The 22,490-nt window shown below is 47.3% G+C and overlaps 1 protein-coding gene across 7 annotated transcripts in view; it reads left to right on the forward strand.

Annotated features, from left to right (window-relative positions):
* Positions 1-750: 750 nt before the first annotated feature.
* SLC8A3 (solute carrier family 8 member A3) overlaps positions 751-22,490 on the forward strand; it is a 93,503-nt gene continuing 71,763 nt past the window's right edge. For 6 of the 7 annotated variants that reach the window (XM_074148820.1, XM_074148818.1, XM_074148821.1 and 3 more), the window contains exon 1: positions 751-2,516. In XM_074148820.1, the coding sequence (XP_074004921.1) occupies positions 751-2,516 (1,766 nt within the window). The remainder of the gene's footprint in view (positions 2,517-22,490) is intronic. The other variant, XM_074148824.1, reaches the window with a different exon arrangement.

Here is a 22,490-nt window from a genome sequence, read left to right on the forward strand (position 1 = left end):
ACAATGGAAAGGCTAGTGAGAAATGGCCTTTGGTGCTTTGCCAAGCACACGAGTCCTTTGCCCTATTTCTGGGCTGACGTAGTTACCTCCTAACATGGAGGCCCTGTGCCTCAGAAGGTTAGGGGAGCCCTAGGACCCTTCTGTAGACTCTGCAGCCTTTTAGGAGGGGCTGGCTGTGGTGACAGTTTGGCCACCAAGGTAATTCATAATTTGTAACTGAATTATGTCCAACAAATGCATTTCATTTGGAGGTTGCTCACTGGCCTTAAATAGTGCTTCTTGTATTGCTAGTGATTCCTTGGCTTGTCTTATCCCCTGGGTAGTGAGACAGGGGAGCATTTTGGTTGGTTTCCCATGCTGAGTTGAAATGCTATGTGCTGGTGAACACCATGGCATCATTAGGTGAGCGGCAGCTGAGCACTCAGTACTCCTATTGCACATATTGTAGGTCAAGAATGGGCTATTATTTATATACACTTTTCCTCTGAGTTACTTTTCTAGCAGTTGATCTTCATCTGCTGGGCATGTAAATGCTGCAGTTTGCTAGAGTCCCTGCTAAATACCTTCTTCAAAGTGACAGAGAGACAACCCTGCATCTCTACCAGTACTCTTCAGTGGTGAGATACTGAAGTGCGTTTGGGTAAATGTTGCATCTTCCTTTTCTCTCATGCTTCCCTCCCCCCTCTCTGTTTTGTTTGTTTCAGGTTCTCGGCCTTTTTGGATCTACACAGTGGAAGTTGCATCTTGTGTATGGCGTGGTTAAGCTTGCAGCCTGTCACCTCGGCCTTCCTCCATTTTGGGCTGGTTACTTTTGTGCTGTTTTTGCATGGTTTGCAGGTGGATGCTGGCCTGACGGGAGACTCAACCAGTTCAGTACAAAACAGCTCGTGTTCAGGATCTTTTGACTGCAAGGAAGGTGTTATCCTGCCAATATGGTACCCAGAAAACCCATCCCTTGGGGACAAAATTGCCCGTGTTATCGTATACTTTGTAGCACTGATCTACATGTTCCTTGGAGTCTCCATCATTGCAGATCGTTTCATGGCATCTATAGAGGTCATTACATCGCAAGAGAAAGAAATCACGATTAAGAAACCCAATGGAGAGACCACGACGACCACCATTCGAATTTGGAATGAAACTGTTTCCAACTTGACTCTCATGGCTCTGGGCTCCTCTGCTCCTGAGATCCTTCTGTCTCTGATAGAAGTGTGTGGGCATGGATTCATAGCTGGAGACCTGGGGCCATCTACAATTGTTGGCAGCGCTGCTTTCAATATGTTTATCATCATTGCCATCTGTGTCTATGTGATCCCTGATGGGGAAACCAGAAAGATAAAACACCTGAGGGTTTTCTTTGTCACAGCTGCATGGAGCATCTTTGCTTACATCTGGTTGTACATGATCCTTGCTGTCTTCTCTCCAGGTGTGGTTCAGGTCTGGGAAGGTCTGCTCACACTTTTCTTCTTTCCACTTTGTGTCCTTCTGGCTTGGATAGCAGATCGACGTCTGCTTTTCTATAAGTATATGCACAAAAAGTACCGTACTGACAAGCACAGGGGCATTATCATAGAATCAGAAGGTGATCACCCTAAGGGAATTGAGATGGATGGCAAGATGATGAACTCCCACTTTCTGGATGGAAACTTAGTGACTGTGGAGGGGAAGGAGGTAGATGAATCTCGCAAAGAGATGATCCGGATCCTTAAGGACCTGAAGCAAAAGCACCCAGAAAAGGACTTGGACCAGCTGGTAGAAATGGCTAACTACTATGCCTTGTCTCATCAGCAAAAGAGCAGAGCTTTTTATCGCATTCAGGCTACCAGAATGATGACGGGAGCTGGAAATATTCTGAAGAAGCATGCAGCTGAGCAAGCCAAGAAGAGCACCAGCTTGCATGAGGTGCGGCCAGATGAACCTGAGGAATTCATCTCCAAAATTTATTTTGACCCATGCTCCTACCAGTGTCTTGAGAACTGTGGTGCTGTTCTCCTGACAGTGGTGCGGAAAGGAGGGGACATGTCGAAAACCATCTATGTGGACTATAAAACAGAGGATGGCTCTGCCAATGCTGGTGCTGACTATGAGTTCACAGAGGGGACTGTTGTCTTGAAATCAGGGGAGACCCAGAAGGAGTTTTCAGTGGGAATTATTGATGATGACATCTTTGAGGAAGATGAGCATTTCTTTGTGCGGCTCAGTAACCTCCGTGTGGTGGAGAGTGAGGAACCTCCAGAGCTCAGTAACTCCCCGTATCCAAAGGCCATATTGGCTTCTCCTTGTGTGGCCACAGTGACTATACTGGATGATGACCATGCTGGCATTTTCACATTTGAGTGTGATGTTATACATGTCAGTGAAAGCATTGGTGTGATGGAAGTCAAAGTCCTAAGGACATCAGGTGCTCGGGGTACAGTCATAGTGCCATTTAGGACAGTAGAAGGGACAGCGAAAGGAGGTGGAGAAGACTTCGAAGACACTTATGGGGAGTTGGAGTTCAAGAATGATGAAACTGTGTAAGTACCCAATTAATTTCTCTTCCTGGGTCTAGTTTTGGTGTTTAACCCCACATTTTGGCTCCATTACAGGTGAATGCTGACAAGGGACAGGCTTCTTTCTTCAGCTTTCCTTCAGTTTCCCTACTTACCTCTTTCAGGCAAGAACCGACAGCAGGATTTAAGAGCTCAAAGCTCTTTCCCTTCCCTCTTGGGAATGACAAAGTGAGGCTCAGAAATACTGCAGAGGTGGGGTGGTGGGAAGGAAAATACATCATTCTCTGACATCCTGCACTAAAGCTAAGGGTTAATGGAGAGTTAAGGTAGAAAGAGAAGAAAAAGGGCAAGCTTTTACCTGGCTGAGCAAATTCGGGAAAGCCTCTTTTTGAACACCAAACATAGAGGGCACGGGAGTTTATTGCTATCCCTAGATTAAAAGTTTACAACAGTTATTCCCAGGCAAGCCAGAGCTGCTCGGTAGATGTGGGGCTTTATTTTCACAGGAGCAACACATCGTACCTCTGTCCCTAGGCTGCCTGTGCAACTTGCAGATCCATGTGGCAGCTAATTCACAGCGTAGGCACCGCTGCAGGCTGTTCTGCTGGACTTGGGAAATCCTTCCAGCTTCTTTGTCCTCATGGCCTACCCATATTCCCCACGTCACATTCTCTATGATCTCCCTATGTCTGTTCTTTTACTACCTGTGGTTTTTCCCCTTGTAAAATACCATGGCAATTGGCAATAATGGTCTAAAGCACTGTAGCTCACAGCCTGTCCGTGTGGCTCCATGACCCAGTGTTTTCATACAGAATAAAGAAGGGAAGCAAAATAGTCTGTACCAGTCCTGTTAATTCAGCTCTTTTATTGTGTACAAAGCAGCTGATAGGAAGCTAGGAAGTAATAAAGACCAGAGAGGCGATAATGTCTAATTGCTTTAAGTACCTGCTGTTAACATTAGTGGGGAATGAGAAAAATCCTTCAGCTGAGTAGGGAGAGGGAGGGGGGTGTGAACCTGGTGCTAAAACTCCCTAGCCTTAAGTGCCTAGGTTCCTCTTGTTAACGCCTAATCACTTGAGCCATCAAAGGAAGAATTGCGCAGACTTGCAACTATCATCAGAGAAAGGAAGTCTTTGTACCAAGCTTCCCAATACAGTACCCAAAAGGATGTTAATATATTAAATGCTGTAGAGTAGGGATGTCCTAATTCAATAGCACCTTCTGCTTTGGCCCACTAAAGCATTTAATCCAGCTAATATCCACGGTCCTGATGCTTGATTATAAGTACATGTTCTTCCCTATTAAGGGAAGAGAAGCTCCTGGTTGGCTGGGTTCAGCCACTATCAGAGATGGAAAAGGATCAGCTGTCCTCATCTGGCCTTGTCAGGGAGATGGGCCGTGCAGGTTAGTCTCCTTAATTGAGCCACAAGCTGATTTCTGTAGAGAAAGTGAAGAAGAATGTCAGCTGTGTGGTTACACTAATCTCCTGTGAGTAGACTACCTAAAATATAATGGGTGCTACCTTGCTTCAGCCAGGTTGTGAAGAAAAGAGACTTGCTTGAAAAACACACATCAGTGAAAGGCCAGCAGATTTGGGGTACTGGGTAGAGAAAAAGCCCATGAGCCATCTTACTTGAAACACTCCCTTTCTTTCGTCTTCCAGCTGATGGAAGGCCTCTTTTTGTCTTTGAAAAGTGTGACAGAAGGTCAGAGCATACCCATGTAGTTGCTTCACTTGGGTTAAAATAAGTCACGTTCAGCAGAACCATATGCAGCCTTGAGGGAGAGACTAATGAAAATGAAGGTAGTCCAGAAAACAAGTATGTGTAGGTTGCTTAACACTGTGGTTTGTGACCCAGAGAAGATGCCCTAGAGCACAGATGAGACCTTTGTGGTGTACTTAAAGCTGTGCCCACACCTAATGCATTAATGTGGCTCTCAGTTCTGAATCAGAAGACTGCTGGGAACAAAGCCTGCTAGCCACGGTGTCTATGGAGACCATGTGGCTAGCAGAGATTAATTTCTTTTGAAGCTAGAATTAATATGGCTGGCTTAACATAGCACTTAATCAAACTAACAAGCCTAACAAGGAGGGAGATCGTGTCAGCCAGCAGGCTGCCTTTATTCACTCCTGAGTTTAATTTTAAATCTCCAGGTCTTCTGGGAATAGAGTTTTGGGCTGGAAACATGTGAAGGTAGTTTTCAGTGGTCAGCCCTTGGCCTTTAAATTCAGTGAACACAGGTCAGTTGCTCTACTTTGCCAGCTCTTCTCTGAGGTGCAGGTGGAAGCAGCTATAGGAACCTGGAAGCAATAATGGGTTGGTTTAATCTCTTCCTTTTTTTTGCTTTCTAAATCTTAATACAGAAGAAAGAATTGAGCAAATATTTAGGCTGGAGACAAACTTGAGGTAATTCAGGTCTGAATTTGAAGTTCAGACGTGTAATATTACTATTCCAACAAGCACTATCTAGTTTTGGTCAGCCAAGCTAGTTTGGGTAGATGGGTGGATAGGGTGTTTGGGACAGTTTTGCTGACCAGTGCTGGTCAGTGTAGGAGTGACTAGCCATGGTATTGCTTGGTATAGGACTGTATGAAGACACTGGGTCACCAACAGAGCCACGAGGTTGCCTGGCTGAACGTTTCAGGCCCTGCCTCTTAAACGCCTTGCCGCTGAGGGGAACCCACCGTGAGGTAGTGATGTCCCCTATGTGCTGAAAGGGGGGACCGAGGGTCCACAAAGCCCGGTGCAGAACAGAGGGCAAAGCAGGAAGATTAAGATGGTTGGTAGATGTTGTCAAAGATGGGGTCAGAAAGCAGTGAGAAGTTATGTGCTTCCCGCTTCAGCCTAATCATTAGGCTCTTGCTTAGGAAAGGTGAAACTTGGGCTCTGGTTTCCACACTGGTGTATGAGCTGCTCCTGCTTTTACACAAACACGAGATGGAGTCCTGCCTCCCTCACTGCTTTAGCCTTGTCATTCTCCTCGTGGAGTCACTTTGAAGAGATTTTTGACTCGTGGAGGAAGCAAATGAATTAACAGCATCTTGCAAACACGTAAGACAGTGCTATGCTTTTCTGTGGCTATGTGTGTATGCTCAGGATCTGCAGAACTGCAGCAACAAAGAAGCACTGATCAGTGTAAATCAGAGAGTAAAAGCTTCAGTTCATGCTCTCAGCTTGCTCTCTGACACACAGATTAAACAAACTTCAGCTTGCGTTCTGCAGGTCATCTGTAAGTAGTTGGTAAGCATAGCAATGGCTAGATTAATTTAAGGGGCACTGGATTACACAGCATCCTGGAGATTAAACTATAGGAGATGCACTGCTGTCTACCAAATCCCTAGGGCCAAGGATAAGCACTTTGCTTGAAAACTAAATGGAGAAGGGGTCTTCACTTAAATATAACAAGATAAACTAAACTATCTCAAGGTTGTTTTTAAGAGGCTTTCCCTAAGGTATGTGGGACTAAAAAAAGATGAGTTGATGCAAATTACAGAACGAGAGGGAAAAGGATCCTGTCACCGGCTCTTGCTTACTGCTTCTGTGATTCTTTCTAGACTAACACGGTCAAAGTTTCCTTACTCACGTTTGGGTGGGAGCACAAGAGAGAGCAGGCTCAGATGAGAAGACTTGAAACAAAGCTATTATTACTGAAATATGGTGCCATGAAATGTGTGTGTGTGTGTATGGATGTGTATGGGTGTTGGATAGGTATAAATCTAGCCATATAATATTGCTGTCATCTGTTGAGAAAGGAATTGATCTGGTCCCAAATATTTGATTATGCTGCCTCTTTTTCAATACATTTGTTATTTCCGAACTTTTGCTCCAGGGAGGGTCAGAAACAACTTAAGAGGCTGAAGCAGAATTCTAGTTCTCTTGTTGGCTAAAAGGAAACTCTCAAGGAATCAAGCCCAAAGCTTAGTGGTTTGTTTTGGTGGGGTTCTTTTTGGGGGTGGGGAGGGTGGAATTTGCTGGTGTGGGTTTTTTTTCAAGATGACTGAACACTTTTCTGTTAAATGATTTTGTATGGAAATAAATGTTAGGTTCTTGGAGCCATGAAAATGTAGAAGAATGATTGACCCAGCTGCTTTATCATGTCCAAGCAATAAAGAAATCATTAAGAACCAGCAGCAAGAAGTGAATTGGGTTTTAAAGGATTTTCTTTTTGCATAATAAAGGGAACTCCCAGCAAGTCATTAAATTTAATTTAAATTTTCTCTGTTTAAAACTGTTTAAATTCATATGGAAATTTGTCTAGGTCTTGCTTTAGAAAGTTTAGGAAGATTCACAAGTTACCAGTAGCTAATTGATACGCTGGCTAGAAGGTAAAGTGACAAGTTGTGCTGGGGCTGTCAAACTTGCAGTAGCTCTACCGAGTTAAGGGTTAGACCAAGAGACCTACTTTGTGGCTGGCTGCTCAGTTGCTTGCAGGACCTGAAGGCTACTAGAGGCGTAACCATCTGCCCGGACTCCGTAGTTCCCACAGTATTGCCTGCGGCTCAGGAAGGAACTGGATGCTGAGAGATACCATGGTGTTAAAGGGGTATTAGGTGGCCTGCAAACCTCTTTGCAGAGTCAGCATAGCTGAACTTGAGTAATACGTGGAAACCTACAGTCACTTATCTATATGCGTGTTAGGCAGAACTCTTATTAACCAAAGGGCTGTCTCCTCCATTCGTACGGAGACTGTTGAAGACAAAACACATTAACCCTGCCTCAATAAGCAGCGAGACTATTTTTGCCTTTAGGATTTGGGCAGGACATTGTTAGCAAGTTGCACGTTGCCTCTCCTTGTCTGCTTCTTCCCAGAGAAGCCCCCAGTCTTCTCCGGGGAGTCAGCATGAGTCTTGGGCTGTCTCTGAGTGCATGCTTAGCTCAGTGGGGCTGGTCCTTCAAAGTGCTGCTACAACACCAAGCAGTAGAAAGCCACATGCATTTCTTCCTACTGGGGGCTTCAGGCATGTTCTGGCAGGGTGGCTGATGGATCATGTGTGTATGTATGTATGTGAAGGCCAGAGCTGTGCCAGAGGTGGTCCTGTCTCGGTCAAGCTCAGGTTCTTGCTGTGCCCCAAGGCTGGTGGTTAAAAATTGTCCCAGCCAGCCCACCATGTGCTGCTGCTGCCACCGGCCTCTCTCCTGGGTGTTGTGCCACCCTTGTTTTGTGGGAAGGTCAGCATCCCTTCCTCTTCCTCTCCAGTTCACCCATGCTTGGATGCAGAGATACTTGGTCCCTAACCCCTTGCTTGTAGTCCTGCCGTGGTGACTGTTAGCTTCCCCCAGCAGATCTGGGGAAGGTGACAGTGGAGAAAGGTGAATGGCAGTTGTCTGTTTGAAGGACGTCATACTGAGGTTTGTTTTAATTAACTGTCCTTCCCTATTGCCATTCAGTGCTTGAGGAAACTGTCAACTTAATTTTTTAATTTGATCACCTACACAGTCATGGTTGTGGCATTTTGAGGGGAATGCTATTAATGATGCTTAGCTCTTTTGCTTGGTGTTTTGTCAGTAGATCTCGTAGCACTTTGCAAAGGAGATTGAGGGATGTTATTTGCATTTTGTAGGTGGTGGTGGTGGGGGAAATGCAGAGAAAGTGACTTCTTTTCCCTCCAGGTTACCCAGCAGATCAGAGACAGAAATAAAACTGATCTCCCTGAACTGCTGGTCTGTGCTTCATCCAGAGGAAGGTCTGTGTACATCGAGCTTGTAATTTCCTGTTACTCAGGACTGCAGTGAACTTATGCAGATTCACTGACCTCTCCCCAGCTATCACAAATCAGATTGGTACAGGTATAGGCAGTAGCTGCGATATCTCACTATTCCCCCAAGCTGCCAACAGTAACTGCAGGTTTTGGTGCTTGTTTTCCTAAATTAAATTTTGGTCACATGCCATGGAGGTGTGCTGCATCTACAGGCCTTGGTTTATCTATATCAGCTGTGATGACTCCAATTAATGACCAAGGTCATAACAAAATTATTTTGGTAATCTAGTCTGAATTCTTGTTCAATAGCTTTCATAGACCATGTGCTGATCATAAGGCTCTGGGATCTGGTAAGAACAGCACTCAAAAAATTAAGACTAATTAGTGGGACTCCAGGCAATGAGAATTTGTTGCGTGAGGCTGATGCTTTCCCTCTCTCAGGACATGCTTCCTTCCTGCTAGAGCCTTCTTGAGATTGAATCCTCCGAACCCTTCTCAAGGTTGTTTCCATCAGTGGGTAGGCTTCTTCTGGCTTTCTCTTCCTACGCCTTCACATAAATTAGAAGTTCTTGATTCCTATTTTAATTCATATTAAGGGGAAACAGTAGCAGCTGTCCTCCAGCTGTCCTGTTAAAAAATACTTTCCCCCGCTATGTTGCCAGTGTTGAAAGGCTGTCGTATTTGCTTCTTGCTGTGAAATTCTCATGTTGGTGTTCTTAACAGTACCAGTTTCTAATTTAACTGAAGTCCTTTACTCACAAAGGCATACACACGTTCTGGGTTTCTGCTGTAGTCCTGCTGTGAGGTCTGGGTGGTGTGACCTGCAGGGGATTAGTGTGAGGTATCAGGGGACTGTTCCTGGAGCATATGTAAAATCAGCCTGCAGTAATGTAAGACCATGGAACCATCCTGGGAAGAAGAGAAGCCCCGAGCTGACCTTTACCTTCCCAGATAGCCATGTTGGCAGGTGTCTGGGAGGACATACTTGTCATCTGTCCATGAAGAAGGACAAACAACATCCTGTGTCGGAGGCTGTGACTTCTTGCCCATCAAAGGAGGTATTTGTAGGAGTTTATGTGACAGCATTAAACAGGGGAGGCTTGGAACCCCAGCTGAAAAGAGACATGTGTGGTAGAGATCAGTTCTTCAGAGCTGGTGCATGCTCTAGTAGAGAAGCCCCTAGGAACCTCATGGGTTCCTGAAGTAGGAGGCCCTTGGAAGGCATGTTCTGGAAGGTATCAGAGAGGGCAGTGATATTGCTAGTTTAGAGCAAATGCAGGGAAATTCACCCTGCCAAATGGCACGACCAACAGACCGGAACTGATTCAAGATAAAACAAGTCTACTGTGGCTTGGGTGAGCTTTGCCTCCTTTGTTCATACTGACTCGTGCATTATTGTGTGGAGCACCTTTGCAAATGAGCGGCTTAGACACCATGCCCTTTACACACAGGTTTGCAGAAGCACAGGTCGTATTTGTTTCCCACAGTTTGAATGATGTAGCTTCAGGGGATAAGAAGAGATGCTGGCAGTGAGGCTTTGATAGACCGTCTTTCACTCCAAGTATGTGCTGGTTTGTTTTTTTAACCCACAGTGGGAATGTTACTTACAGCATCGTTGTAATGTGTCTGTGACTTCTAACATATCGGTGTGCCAGCAAAGTTTCTGAATTAAATATGGGCTTATCCTTTTCTAAATGAGATGAGGAGAACAGCAGTCTAAAATCTCCCCAGCATGTTTTGTGGCTAAATAGAAGCAGCTGATCCTGGTGGAAGGTGGCAGCTGTTTCAAATAAGAGATGATTTACCTGTTGCTAGCATTGTGGCTTGTTTCTTATTTACCTCATGTCAGGATAAAAGGTGATAAGAGAATTTGCTATGCTAGCTGATAGAAGCACTGGGAACCAGGCTCATCCTCCGTTTAGCTTCAGTGAAAACAGCAGATTTAAAGCTGGGAGGAATGTGGACTGGTACATATTTACAGCTGTCTTAGCAGATGGGCCGTTGACAGATGAGGCCCCTCAAGTCTCTGCCTGGGTGCCAGCACGTACCGCTGTGAGCGTTGCAGCTGAAGCCAGTCCTGGTGTTGAGCAGGCCCTGGCTGCTCAGCATGTCGGGCCCTTTGGGAGTGTTCCGCTGGAAGGGCAGCGGGGTGGAAGTCTGAACATCGCTTCTTCCTGCCAGGGTTTGCAGGACCTGTCCTTAGGAGGCTGCTGGAGATGTCTGCCAGGCTGCCTTGAAGCCTGAGCAGCCTCACGTGGAGCGTGGCACAGCCCCAGAGCTGGACTGTAGTGCCTGGAAACCCTCCTCTGGACATCAGATCCCTCACAGCCTCTGCTGTGTCCTGCTGCTCTTCTTCCAGGTGCTGGCGTGGAGCCCTTCTGGGTATAAAGGGCTTGATGTTCTACAACTTGTGAGCAAAAGCCATGGCTGTGATCTCCTGGTTCTTCGGTTAGATGGTGGAAGATGTCCTTTGGTGTTTTTAGGGGCTGGGGATGAAAGAGGCTTTTTCTCTCTCCCCTGTTTGCCTCTCCAAACGGAGTTTCCAGGAGTGGTTGCTCCTGCCTGTGCTACGGCTGTTGTGCTAAGTGTGTTGTAGATGGTTTAGCTGCTGCTGTGCCTCTTTGGTGCTCCATGTAAAAGTATGTTGTTAAAATGAAATGGGGTAGGAATTACCTTTTGTGCCTTTTTTTCTTTCCATGAGATAAGCAAGCCAAATGGGTCCTACCCTCCTAAAAATACCCACCTGAGCACCGTGCTGCTCTGCTTTTATCCTTTAGAGAAAAAAGCACGATAAAGCTATCAATATTTTATGTAGAGCTTCTGCTCCACTTATCTCTGCTTTACCTGTCTTCCCTCCTGGGCTGGTGTCTCCTTTACCTCATCTGCTTGAGAGTTTTGGCTTAATGCTGCTATCTCCACCTCCCTTAGTAAAGGCAACCGGCCCACAATGCTGTTTAGGTGGGATGTGCCAGGACCAGTGTATTGACTGTGCAAGACTAAATAAGCCCCAAGCGCTCTGTTTTCTAAGACATCAGAAGTGCTTCTTTATTTTGGGGTGGTTTGGGGTTAGCTTGGATAGCTCACAGTAGTTTTCTCTTTCTGTAGTGGAGCTGGGGAGAGGGAACGCGTGAATTGGCAGTTTTTCCCAGAGGTGTCCTGTTAGCTGACACCACCGGAGGTGGGCAGAGCTGTGAATAATGCAAAAGCACAGCAAACGGACTGTGTGTGAGCAATAACTGCTTGCCTAGCAGCCGGGCTCCCAGGGTTTGATCAGCTGTGTCCTGCAGAGCAATACCTGAAAGCTGTAGCAGGGTGGAGCGTATCAGATGCCCGGCTACTGCTGACGTGCGAGGCTGCAGCACGGTGGAAGCCTGAGGAGCTGCGTGCGCTTTATCTCAGCGGCGACCGTGGTGCTTGTCCTACAGAAAGGTCTTCACTTTCTATAATTAGCAAGTTCTTGGCATAACTATCTTTCTTGCTCTTTTTGCGGCCTGACAAGTGGAGCGGAGCTAGACGCGATCTGTGGGAGTCCGAGCTGACGGCAGCTTCAGTAGGTCATTAGACTTTGTGGTGGGCAGCTGGTGCTGGCTTTCCCTTGAGGTGACTTAAAAAAAAAAAAAAAAAAAAAAAAAAAAAAGGCTCTGGGGCCTGATTATCCCATCCTTTGTTATGGTGTAGAGCAGCAGAAAAAGGCATAACAGATGTGACATCTCCCCTGGCGTGACAGTAAGTTGTAGGCAGCAGTGGCAGAGCAGGAGAGAAGTGCAGGGTGGTTTCCTTGGTGCACGGCCCCCAAGAGGAGAGAGTAAAGAGCAAAGGAGCGGTTGCCTTTGGTGCTTGGGAGAGCATCAGTAAGTGGACAAGTGGATTTTTTTCTTCTCTGAGCGTGCAGTGCTTCTGGCCAGCTGGGAACCTGATGAGGTGAGGTGAAATGGTACCGGTCCCCAGCGAGCTGCTGGCAGGCAGGCTGGGCTGGGACAGCGGGGCAGCTGATTTTGCAAGCCTGGTGCTGCAGCTCCCCTGGGAAGATCTGGTTCATGAGGGAAAAAACTGAACGAGTCTGGACTAAAACGGAGAGCAAAATCAAAGGGTTGAAGTAGGCCCCTGGGAGCATAGCTTTGGGTGCCTAAGTGATGGAAGCATGTCTAACCTTGTGGGAGCAAGCTGCCTTGTCCCAAGGTCACTCCAACTGTCTCCAAGGGACGAGGATAGTTGTTTGCAGCTCTGGAGTGTATGAAGGCAGGACAAACGGATGGGCAGGCTGAGGGGGGAACCTCGCCAGTGTGCACTGTAATGACTGGAGGCCTGTTTGGCCTCAAGCTATTAATGTCCTGCCTTTGGGGACTGCTTCTCAGTACCTCTTCTAAGGAGGCTTAGATCTCCCTTGTACCTCTAGCCTGGCACATGATGCCTTGTGTGGTGCCGTATCTCCTGACTGTGCTGGGAAGGGAGCCCAGCAGCCACCCAGGCAGGGGACAGTGACTGCTGCCAGGGAGGGATTTTTCCCTTGGGGTGCAGGGCTGTCCCGGGTGCCAGGATGGGGATTTTCACGGGGCTCCAAGCTTGCAGAGAAGAGGCCCAAGGAACAAGTATGTAGCAACAACAAACTTCTGCTAAGCACACCTCTGTTCCAGTTTTGGGGGGAGATGATTTTTTTTTTTTTTTTTTTTTTTTTCCCCAAGTGAATTGCTGCATAGAGTAACGGCCTGCTCCCTGGAGGGTACATCTAATGGAATTAAAGGGTATCTCTATCTTGTTCTGGGCGGTGAGAGCTTCCTCGAACTGCTGCCCAGAATACTTGTGAGACACCCTATAATTCAATTAGAAGTACCCTCCAGGGAACATATAATTATATCATATCTATGAAACGTAATGACAGCCCCCTCATATCACATGGTGAGCAACTCTCTGCTGCTGCCCAGAACCTTTCACCGGTAAGGAACTAATCTGCTTAGCGCAGATTGAACTCGGCGGTGTACAGCACTTACCCAAATGCTTCTGAAGGGAATCCCTGCCAGCGGAATAAACCTGTTAGCAGCACGTGAACATCACCTCCCCTGCATCCCTCTTACCAACCCTCTGACCACTCCGACCACGGCTACTAGCCTCTACCATCACCATCCTCTCTGAAGCTTTCTGGGAATTCTGAAGTGTGGGAAGTTTTCTTTAACCCTTTAAACTTGTATTTTTGCCCCTTGTTGGGTAGTAATAGCCTGTGATACAGAATGTGCTGAAGGGGTTGAGTTCCATAATAGGCAGTGTCCTACCTTACTGCTGATACCCTGTAAAACTTTGATACGAGTTGGGATGTTCTGAAGAGAGAAATGATTGTAGTGCCAGTTGAAATGTAGCCGCCTCCAGTGTGAATCGCAGCATCACAGCATCTGAAACAGTTTAAGGCTGGAAGTGGGGATCACCAAAGCTGACCACCATGTAGGGGACTTCCGTGAGATACTGCAATTCCAATTAACTCTCACCAGAAGCATCATCTTAAATTAATCTGCAGCAAAACAGAGAGGGGAGGGCAGGGTGGGACCTTGGGGTGACTTTTGAGTACCTGAAGAAATCACGTGGAGGAATTTCCCTCCCCACAGTACAAGTCTGCTGAGAAACAACATTAGCTGCCTCATGATGAAAGGATACCCCTAGTTCTATACAGGTCTATCGATGCACTGCTGAGACTGTACTGCCCCCAACCCTCCTGCATTTCAGCAGCTTCAGACGGCTCTCCCAGAAAGTTTGTCCACCCGCACAAATAATTAAGCCCATCTATCTGTCGTGAGATTGTAGTTGTTGTGAGTGCTGTTGCGTCGCTGGCTGTCAGCCCCAAAGTGTCTCTTTGGCCTCAAATCCCAGAGCTCTGAGCTGGACACCTCTGGAATATGAAATGGAAGCAAGGAAGAGAGCAGGGAAAGGACCTCTGAGAGATGTCGGAGGCAGCAGACGAGCAAGGTTTGCTCCTGTTGGGAGGCAGGAGACTGTTGTGCTGCCCTTGAAGGCAATGGATCTGAATCCCAATGCGTGTCCTTGACTGGTGTTTTGGCTGTGAATCACCAAGGGTGGGGCAGAGGTGTGTTTGGATGGCGTTGTTCTCTCCTTGGGGACAATTACACAGGGAATCACTAGTGGGGGTATGTCCAAAGCCCAAAGGAGCTTAGCTGTGAAATTAAGTACTCTGGAAAAAGGCAGATAGAGAACAATGTGATTTGAATGAGAAAAAGAAATTATGTGAGTTACCTGCTGAGAACCAGGGGGCCTTGGTCTTCTCCCCTAATGTGGGTCTGGGGCTCAGTTTCTTGCTGCAAGGCCAGTACTTCAGTCAGGGCGGATGTCTTGGCGGTGGGTTGAAATTTATCTCATAGTTCCTCCTCCACGAACAGGTAGCAAAAGAAACATTCAGCTTCACTGCGACAATCCATGGGAAGGAGCAACTGTCTTCTGCTTCCTGCTCTTTCCCTGCTGCTGTCTCTACTCTGGCCCTGCCCCTCTCCCCTCCTCCCCGCCTTCCCCCCCAAAAAAACATAGCACCTTGGAGCCTACCTCCTCCCACTACCTATTTCCAGTGAATGCTTCAGGTCACACTGGGAATCCATCTGATCTTTTTCAGGCAGTACTGCCTTTAATTGAGTATGGCTTGGGGCAAAGAGAGAAGTAGTATTCTTCCCCATGCACATCTTCCCTCTTGGCATCTAGGTATCTGTAATAATGATCCCCAACCCCAAACATTGCAGCAAAGCAAGAGATTTGGCATGAAAGAGAATGTTGGACCATTGTGTACATCCTGGTGGCTCTCAAGCACCATATCCTTGTCTAGAGCAGGAAAGAGACTTAGGCAAACAGTTGTGGTGGGCGCTTCCCTTGGCTGCATTAGGGTTTCGTTTTCACCACAACTCTTGCATTTGCACAAGGAAATGGTTATGGGGTAACACCTTGGTTTTCAATTTCAAGGGAAACCCTTTTTACCAGCTGCCTTGTGCTTCACTTGGCCTTAGAAACAATTACATGCTTTTCTTGTGGCAAGGTGGTGGTACAGTAGCACGCCCAAGGTTATCTGACCTCCTGTAGACAGAGCAGGGAGAGTGCCTGAGGAATATTGAGGTAATACTATTTGGTTACCTCAGGCAGTTTTTTGTATCAATTAAAGGTATTTTGTGTTTATATTTCCGCTTTCATATGGCGGGATCCCAAATTGCTCAACAAATTGGGCAGGAGGATTGTTTTATCTACCAAGCAAAAGCAAGTGCTTGTAGGCATGCTGTGTTTGGCAGCCTGTAGCCCTGTGAGATATTGTAGGGCAGGGGATGATCAAGGTGAGGGGATGCCCATTTTGAGCAGGTTTGGGGCTGGCATGGAGGGTTGTGCCGCTCTTGGGGAGTGTGCAGTGACTGAGGTGTGAGTGCCCGGGCGCTGAGCATCGTCAGTGCTGGAATGGTGATCAGAGAGAGAGTTTGTGTGGTGCTCTGTTGAAAACACAGGCTCTGGAGAGCAGGGTGGTCAGCACAGCTGGGATGCAGGGACTCAAAATGCACACTTTTCTTCAGCAAGAGCACAGCTGCTGCAGAAATCACAGCCTGCCTTCCTGCACAGCCACCGAGTAGCACCAGGCACTGGGGACAAAGCCTCCCTGGGGTGGCCGGTCCAGGGTCACCTCTGAGATGCTTCCAGTCACTGTGCCCAGACGGGGCATGTTGATGCTCTTTGGGAGCAGAGATAGGTTGGTGGGCTCTGCGTCATGCTGTGGCACGGCTGCCCCCACCACCCCCAGCTCCCACAGCCCTCTTCAAGGAGCCTGCTTGGATCTGAATGTCAGCTATTGCTGCGGGGCTCCTGCAGGGATGTGGTGTCTCACCAGTGCCCTGCCATTTAAAGCATCAACCTCTTGCTAACCCCTTAGCAGCTGTGGAAATATTGACCTGTTTTACCTGTTTGTGGCAGCTGGGCACACTATCCCCTGTCACACACACCCCATTTATGCTGTGTGCAGGTAAAGTGGTGGTGCCACTGTCTGCTCCACTCATGCTGCCTGTACTGTCCCCAGTAAGGACCTGTTCCCAAACCCTGGTGAGTACCTCTGTGAACTGTGGAGACTGAAGTACCATCTGTAAAGGTGGCAAGGGCTTGCTCACAGCCTTCTCGTTAGCTGACATCAGGGTGTGTGACGTGGGTATGTGCCCATCTTAACTTGTGTAACAAGCCCTTACTCACCCAAATCTCTCTCCAGAGACCATGAGGGTCCCTTAGCAACTTTAAATTGCTTTTAGCCTTGACCAGCTTGAGAACCTACAAGGAAAAGCTGTTTTACAGTGAAGGACAACCAATTTGGAGTGGATATATGTTAGATTGTGCTATTTCTAGGTGCAGGAAGGTGACTGGGAACAGTCAGCATGAGTTTACCATAGCAGATTGTGCCTGACTAACCCAATTGCTTTCTGTGATGAGATGCCCAAGTCAGTGGCCATGGAGAGAGCAGTGGATGTCACTTACCTTGGCTTTCATTTTTTTGACGTGTTCTCTCATAGCATCCTTATAGCCAGACTGCGGAGATACGGCCTTGATAGGTGACTACAAGATGGCTTAAAAATCTGTCTGGTCTGTCAGGCTGAAGAAGTAGCGGTCAGTGATTTAAGGTTTATTGGTAGCCAGTTCCTAATCACAACCTCGAGGAGTCAACACAAGGCAGCATCTTCATCTGGACCAGAGATGACAGGATGGCATGCAGCTCTGCCCCAGCAAGCCCATGGGGACCATGGTCTGAGGGGAAGCTTGGTACACTGGAGTGTGGCTTGCTGGCTGGAGGGGCCTCAGCGTGCAGCAGAAACGGGCCAAGAGGGGCCTTGGTAAGCTGGACAAGTGAAAGGCAGGTCCAGTGCCTGGGACGGTGTCAGCTGCTGCCCTGGTACAGGCTGGTGGCCAGCTGGCTGGGAGCAGCGCTGCGGGGAAGAAGCTGTGCTGCAGGGAAAAACTGCTTGGTTAGTGCAGTTTAAACCAAATCAGGGTTGAAGCGGTGCATTGATTTATCAGCAATGTGTAATTAACCAGCAATCAGTGAACTCTATAAGGAGGGTCAATACCAGTGATACAGTGGAGAAACCACAGTGCTGGACACCTACGCGATGCTGACATTCAACTACAAATTTCTAAGCGCCCTTTTGTAACTGATCCCCAAAAGTTATGCTCACGCATGTGGTTACGTACCCCCATGGTGTTCCAGTCCCAGTGGCTGGTGCAGCCTAGGGTGGGCCCCATGAGACCCTGTGGACCTGGTCGTCCCCGTGGATGTGAATCAGCAGCAGAGCACATCTTAAATGTTAGTCCAGTAAGTCACTGCTACTGACCTGGGTTTTTGCAGGCAGTGGCAGAGGTTTATTCTCTATAAAGATGGAAGCAGCTCTGGCCCTTGCTAGCATGTCAAGGGAAGGTCTTCCTAGGCTGCCTGCCTTCTCCCCTGCTCTGGGGTTGTCCAGGCAAAGGTGGTGAGCTGGTATTTGCCATCTAATCTCCATTTTGGGCTTTTTTTCAATCTAGGACAGGCAAGTGCTCTTAGATGCTGAGCAGTTGAGGTGTTGGTTATTAGACACATAGCAGAGCTCCTGGGGAGAGCACAGCCCTGGGGTAGCAGCTTCTATCCCAGTCCTGCAAGCGTCCTTCTTGCTGAACCCCCTGGGTGGCATTAGAGCATGTCCCTTTGCATGATGGCTACATGTGAGACGTATTCACCATGTAGTGTTGATTCTCCATCTGCACAGCTGTACGCATGCTGGAAATGTTGGCTGCTGGAAATGGCCAAGGATGTGCAGCAACAGTCTCTCCTGGTGATCTATTGCTTTAACCTTTGGGTGGTATTTCTAAATTTTAAGAGGCCAGCACTGAGGTTGTGGGGGCAGAAGCAAGTGCCACCAGGCTATGCCGTTGTGTGAAACTAGCTGGGGCCCAGCAGTGGTGGCCCCAGAGCAGGTTTCTCTTCCAGACACCAGTGTTGTAGCAGATTTGGCAGAAAGGGAGAAAAAGCAGGAGACTAATTCCCAAAATACTAGTCAAAAAAAGTGCTAATGATAAGGAAGGGAGAAGCACTATCTTCTTGAGATCTCGGATATCATGTATTTCATGTGGAGTAACACAACAGCCATCCTGGCTGTCTTTCAACTCTGATGTCTGGTGGAATTTCTTCTCTTTTCTGTTAACATTCCATTTTAAATACAGTAGTCCTCTGAGGGCCTGAGCTGAAGCCTGTTACATGTGACAGAAAGACTTGCAGTTAGAGTAGGTGGAGGGAGTTGAATTAATCATCTCTTTGCTAATATTTACTGATTTGTTGGCAAAATTCTTTTGATGTCAATTTAACTTGCTCGGTTGGAAGAACAGAAGCCATGCAGTCATGCCAGCTTATTTAAAGCTTCCCTTCTCAGGCAGTCCAGGTGTCTCTAGATGGCCATGTGCCATGAGGACATATTGGTAAATAGCCATGAAACTGGGCTATTTACATGAAATTTTAACCAAGGTCTGCCAGGACTGGAGTGCAAATAAGCACTGAAATATTTAAGTCTTGTATGGAGTGGAAGGACTTTTTTTCCTAGCTAAGAGAGGAGTGGAGATTCCACAGGCCCACAAGATGAACATGTGAAATATTCTTTAGGAATGTCAGGTTTTTTGGTGGTCTTTCTTTGTGAAAAATGGAATTAAAGGGCTGATTAGACTCCTTTGGCTGCATGGCATTTTTGTGACTTGGAAGCAATGAGAAGGTGCAGTGAATAGTAATCCCTACCATTAGGGGCCTTTCCTGCAATTGTTCCTTCTCTCCCTGAGTTTCAGTGGGAGTAGGAATTTGGCTTTTCCGTTGGCTTGCTTTGCTTGGATGTATATCAGGAAGTTTCCTCAAGCAGCTGTGGACTTCAGTCATCAGAGGGGTTAAATCTCAGTGATCAGGGTTGGAAATGTGACATAGGAGATTAGATCTAGAATCACATTTTGCTGGTGCACTGGTAACAGGATCTTATCAGCCTGCCACTCTTACTTGATTACTAACACTTGCTGCTGTAGAAACTGAGAGGGATAGATGGGAAGTGGCTATTGATTTGCAATCAATAGGGATGGAGGTGCTTTCATCAGCACCAGGGAAGGGGGCACATTTCACCTGCTAATTGCAGCCTGCAAATCCCAGAGAGGATGCTCCCCAGAGCACACAGAGGTGCTGGGTATTGGCATGGCAGCTTGTTGTGCTACCAGACCAATGCTAGAAGAGATCAGTCTTGAAATTAGTGCTTTTGGCACTGGCCCTGTGTAAGCTGTGCCATCCGGTGACAGAGCCACCCGCACTCCAGGCTAAGGTTAGCAGCATTGACTGAATTCATCCAACATGCCCTGGGAGGATGGAGAACAACTGGGTATTGTACAGTGGGGCTGATTGTGCTCACTGTTTGAATACTGATTCTTCATTAAACAATAGGGGCTTGTGCAGTTGGGAATAGGATCAAGCCTCCATTTTTCTTGAAAGAAGCCAGATGGAATTTCATATTCCTTTTTTTTTTTTTTTCTCTGCATATACTCCTATATGCATCTTTTATCTCCTATCCTCTAGCCCTCCTTCATTTCTCAATTTGCTTGTGCTTTTGCCTCCAAGCGCATCTCTGTTTCATATGCTTTAAAAGTCCTTGGAGAAAGGAGCCAGGATTGGCAAGTAATGCAAATATAAGAAAAGCTGAGGAACATCATACATAATGTCAGTGTCACCTCCAGTAAGTGGGTTTTAGGAGATTAGAAAGGGCAGTCTCTTGTACAGCCCCTTGCATTCAGCATGCTGTGGTGGATACAGACTGGGTGCAGATGGTCCCTAGGTTCCTGTTTACTGGAAACCTGAGTACTGTGGGTAGACCATCACATTCCCTTCTGCTCTTTCCTGAATTAGACTTGATGCTAGGCAGAGCCAAGCTACCTCCTGCCATCGCTAGTTAGCTGTGCAGAGCACAGAGTGGTGCACCCCGCCGCAGGACCATTAGTGGCAAATTGGGACATCACTGGGCCTAGCTAAATAGTGTTTAATGCTCAGTACGTGTAAGCAGGACAGACATTTGATGGCACTTTTGGCATCAGGCAGGAAACATAGCTTTGTTCTGCACTAGCAGTTGCTGAACTGTGTTCAGCCATGGGAACCGCATGAAACGGAGACTTTGGACACAGCTAGGTTTCTGATATAGACGTTCATGAACATCATGTGTTGCAGCCCTTCTGCTTTGCTTCTCCTTAGCCTGGCTTCCCACTGTTAGGATGTATTGGGTTTGCGTGGCAATGTTTTGGTAGTGGGGGACTACAGGGGTGGCTTGGGTGAGAAGCTGCTAGAAGCTTCCCCGATGTCCAACAGAGCCAATGCCAGCTGGCTCCAAGAGGGACCCACTGTTAGCCAAGGCCGAGCCCATCAGTGATGGTGGTAATGCCTCTGCGATAACATAGTTAAGAAGGGGAAAAAGTTACTGCACAACAGCAATTGCAGCCGGAGAGAGGAGTGAGAATGTGTGAGAGAAACAACTCTGCAGACACCAGGTCAGTGAAGAAGGAGGGGGCAGGAGGTGCTCCAGGTGCTGGAGCGGAGGTGCCCCTGCAGCCCGTGGAGGTTAACGGTGCAGCAGATATCCCCTTGCAGCCCGTGGAGAACCCCACGCTAGAGCAGGTGAGTGCCCAGAGGAGGCTGTGACCCTGTGATAAGCCCACATTGGAGCAGGTTTTCTGGCAAGACTTGTGACCCTATGGAAGGAACCCACACTGGAGCAGTTTGTGAAGAACTGCAGACCATGGGAAGGTCTCACATTGGAGAATTTCATGGAGGACTGTCTCCTGTGGGAGCGACCCCACACTGGAGCAAGGGAAGAGTGTGAGGAGTCCTGCCCCTGAGGAAGAAGGAGTGGCAGAGACAATGTGTGATGAACTGACCACAACCCCCATTCCCTGTCCTCCTGCACCGCTTGGGGGGAGGAGGTAGAGAAAAATCGGGAGTGAAGTTAAGCTCTGGAAGAAGGTGTTTTAAGATTTGGTTTTATTCCTCATTACCCTGGTCTGGTTTGATTGGTAATAAATTAAATTAATTTTCCCCAAGTTGAGTCTGTTTTGCTTATGATGGTAATTGCTGAGTGATCTCCCTTTCCTTATGCCAGCCCATGAGCCTTTTGTTATATTTTGTCTCCCCTGTCCAGCTGAGGAGGGGAGTGATAGAGCAGCTTTGGTGGGCACCTGGTGTCCAGCCAGGGTCAACCCACCACAAAGGATTACTTCTTTTCTGTAGTAAACTGCGTGTGGCTGAGTGTGGCCACACTGTGCATCAGTAGCCCATGCCTGTGCTGGCTGCCTGACGCTGGGGAGGATGCTGGCTAAGGGCATCTGCAGGGGTGCACCTCTGTCCTGTGGCCTCCTGAATCGAGTTGCTTGGGGCGAGCATGTGACACGTCCAACGGAGGGTGTTTTTGTGCAAAATCCTTCTCTGGGATGGAGAGCCATCTGTCTTCTCTTGCATTCTCCATTTAAACCCAAGAGAGGCTATTTTAAAAAAAAGTCTCGTTAAGAGAATGTTCCATTTGCATGATTAAGTCCTAGAAGTCAATAATGCCAAGCAGAACATTAATTCTGCCCCCAGTGTGTATAGTTATAAAATGATATTTAATTACACAATTACAAAGTGTTTAACTGATAATCAAATGTACTCTCAGTGTCTTCTACATGCAGAGCTTCATATGTTGAAACATCTTGTCAGATTTTTGTAGTCCGCTGTACTCTCACCAATTTAATTATCCTGATCCTGCCACGTGCAGCTGAATTGACCTATGCCTAATTCTCTCTTAATTTCTACCAAAATGGTATAAATTAGAAGACGCCCCCTTCACATTAAGAGAGTTACACTGGTGTAAACCAGGCAAAATAAAATAGGGAGTTTGTCCCTTGTATAGGGATTGTCAGCCTTTCTCAATTTGTGGCACTTTCAAAATATTCTAGGGGAGATATATGACCCCCTTTGAAACGTCTGACTTTGTTTTGTAGTGTATAGCAATCTTGTTTTTTGCAGTAACCTTTCGTGAATCCCTCAGGAGCAGTCCGCAGTCTGCCATCAAAATGGCAGGCTGAAAGCCGCTGCTCTAAGCCTTTTAGGCAAAAATTCCCTTCCAAGTCAATGGCTGCGTATTATGCCATTCACTGTCCATTAGCACTCTGCTTTGGAGGGTGAAACAGTTAAATTTGGAGCAATTTTAGCTGCAAAACTTAGGTGGCCTAAATATGCCTGCAGCAGTTCTCTCTTATTATGTGCTGTTATATTTATT

Source organism: Numenius arquata, chromosome 6 (genome assembly GCF_964106895.1).
Source record: "Numenius arquata chromosome 6, bNumArq3.hap1.1, whole genome shotgun sequence".
Lineage (NCBI taxonomy): Eukaryota > Metazoa > Chordata > Aves > Charadriiformes > Scolopacidae > Numenius > Numenius arquata.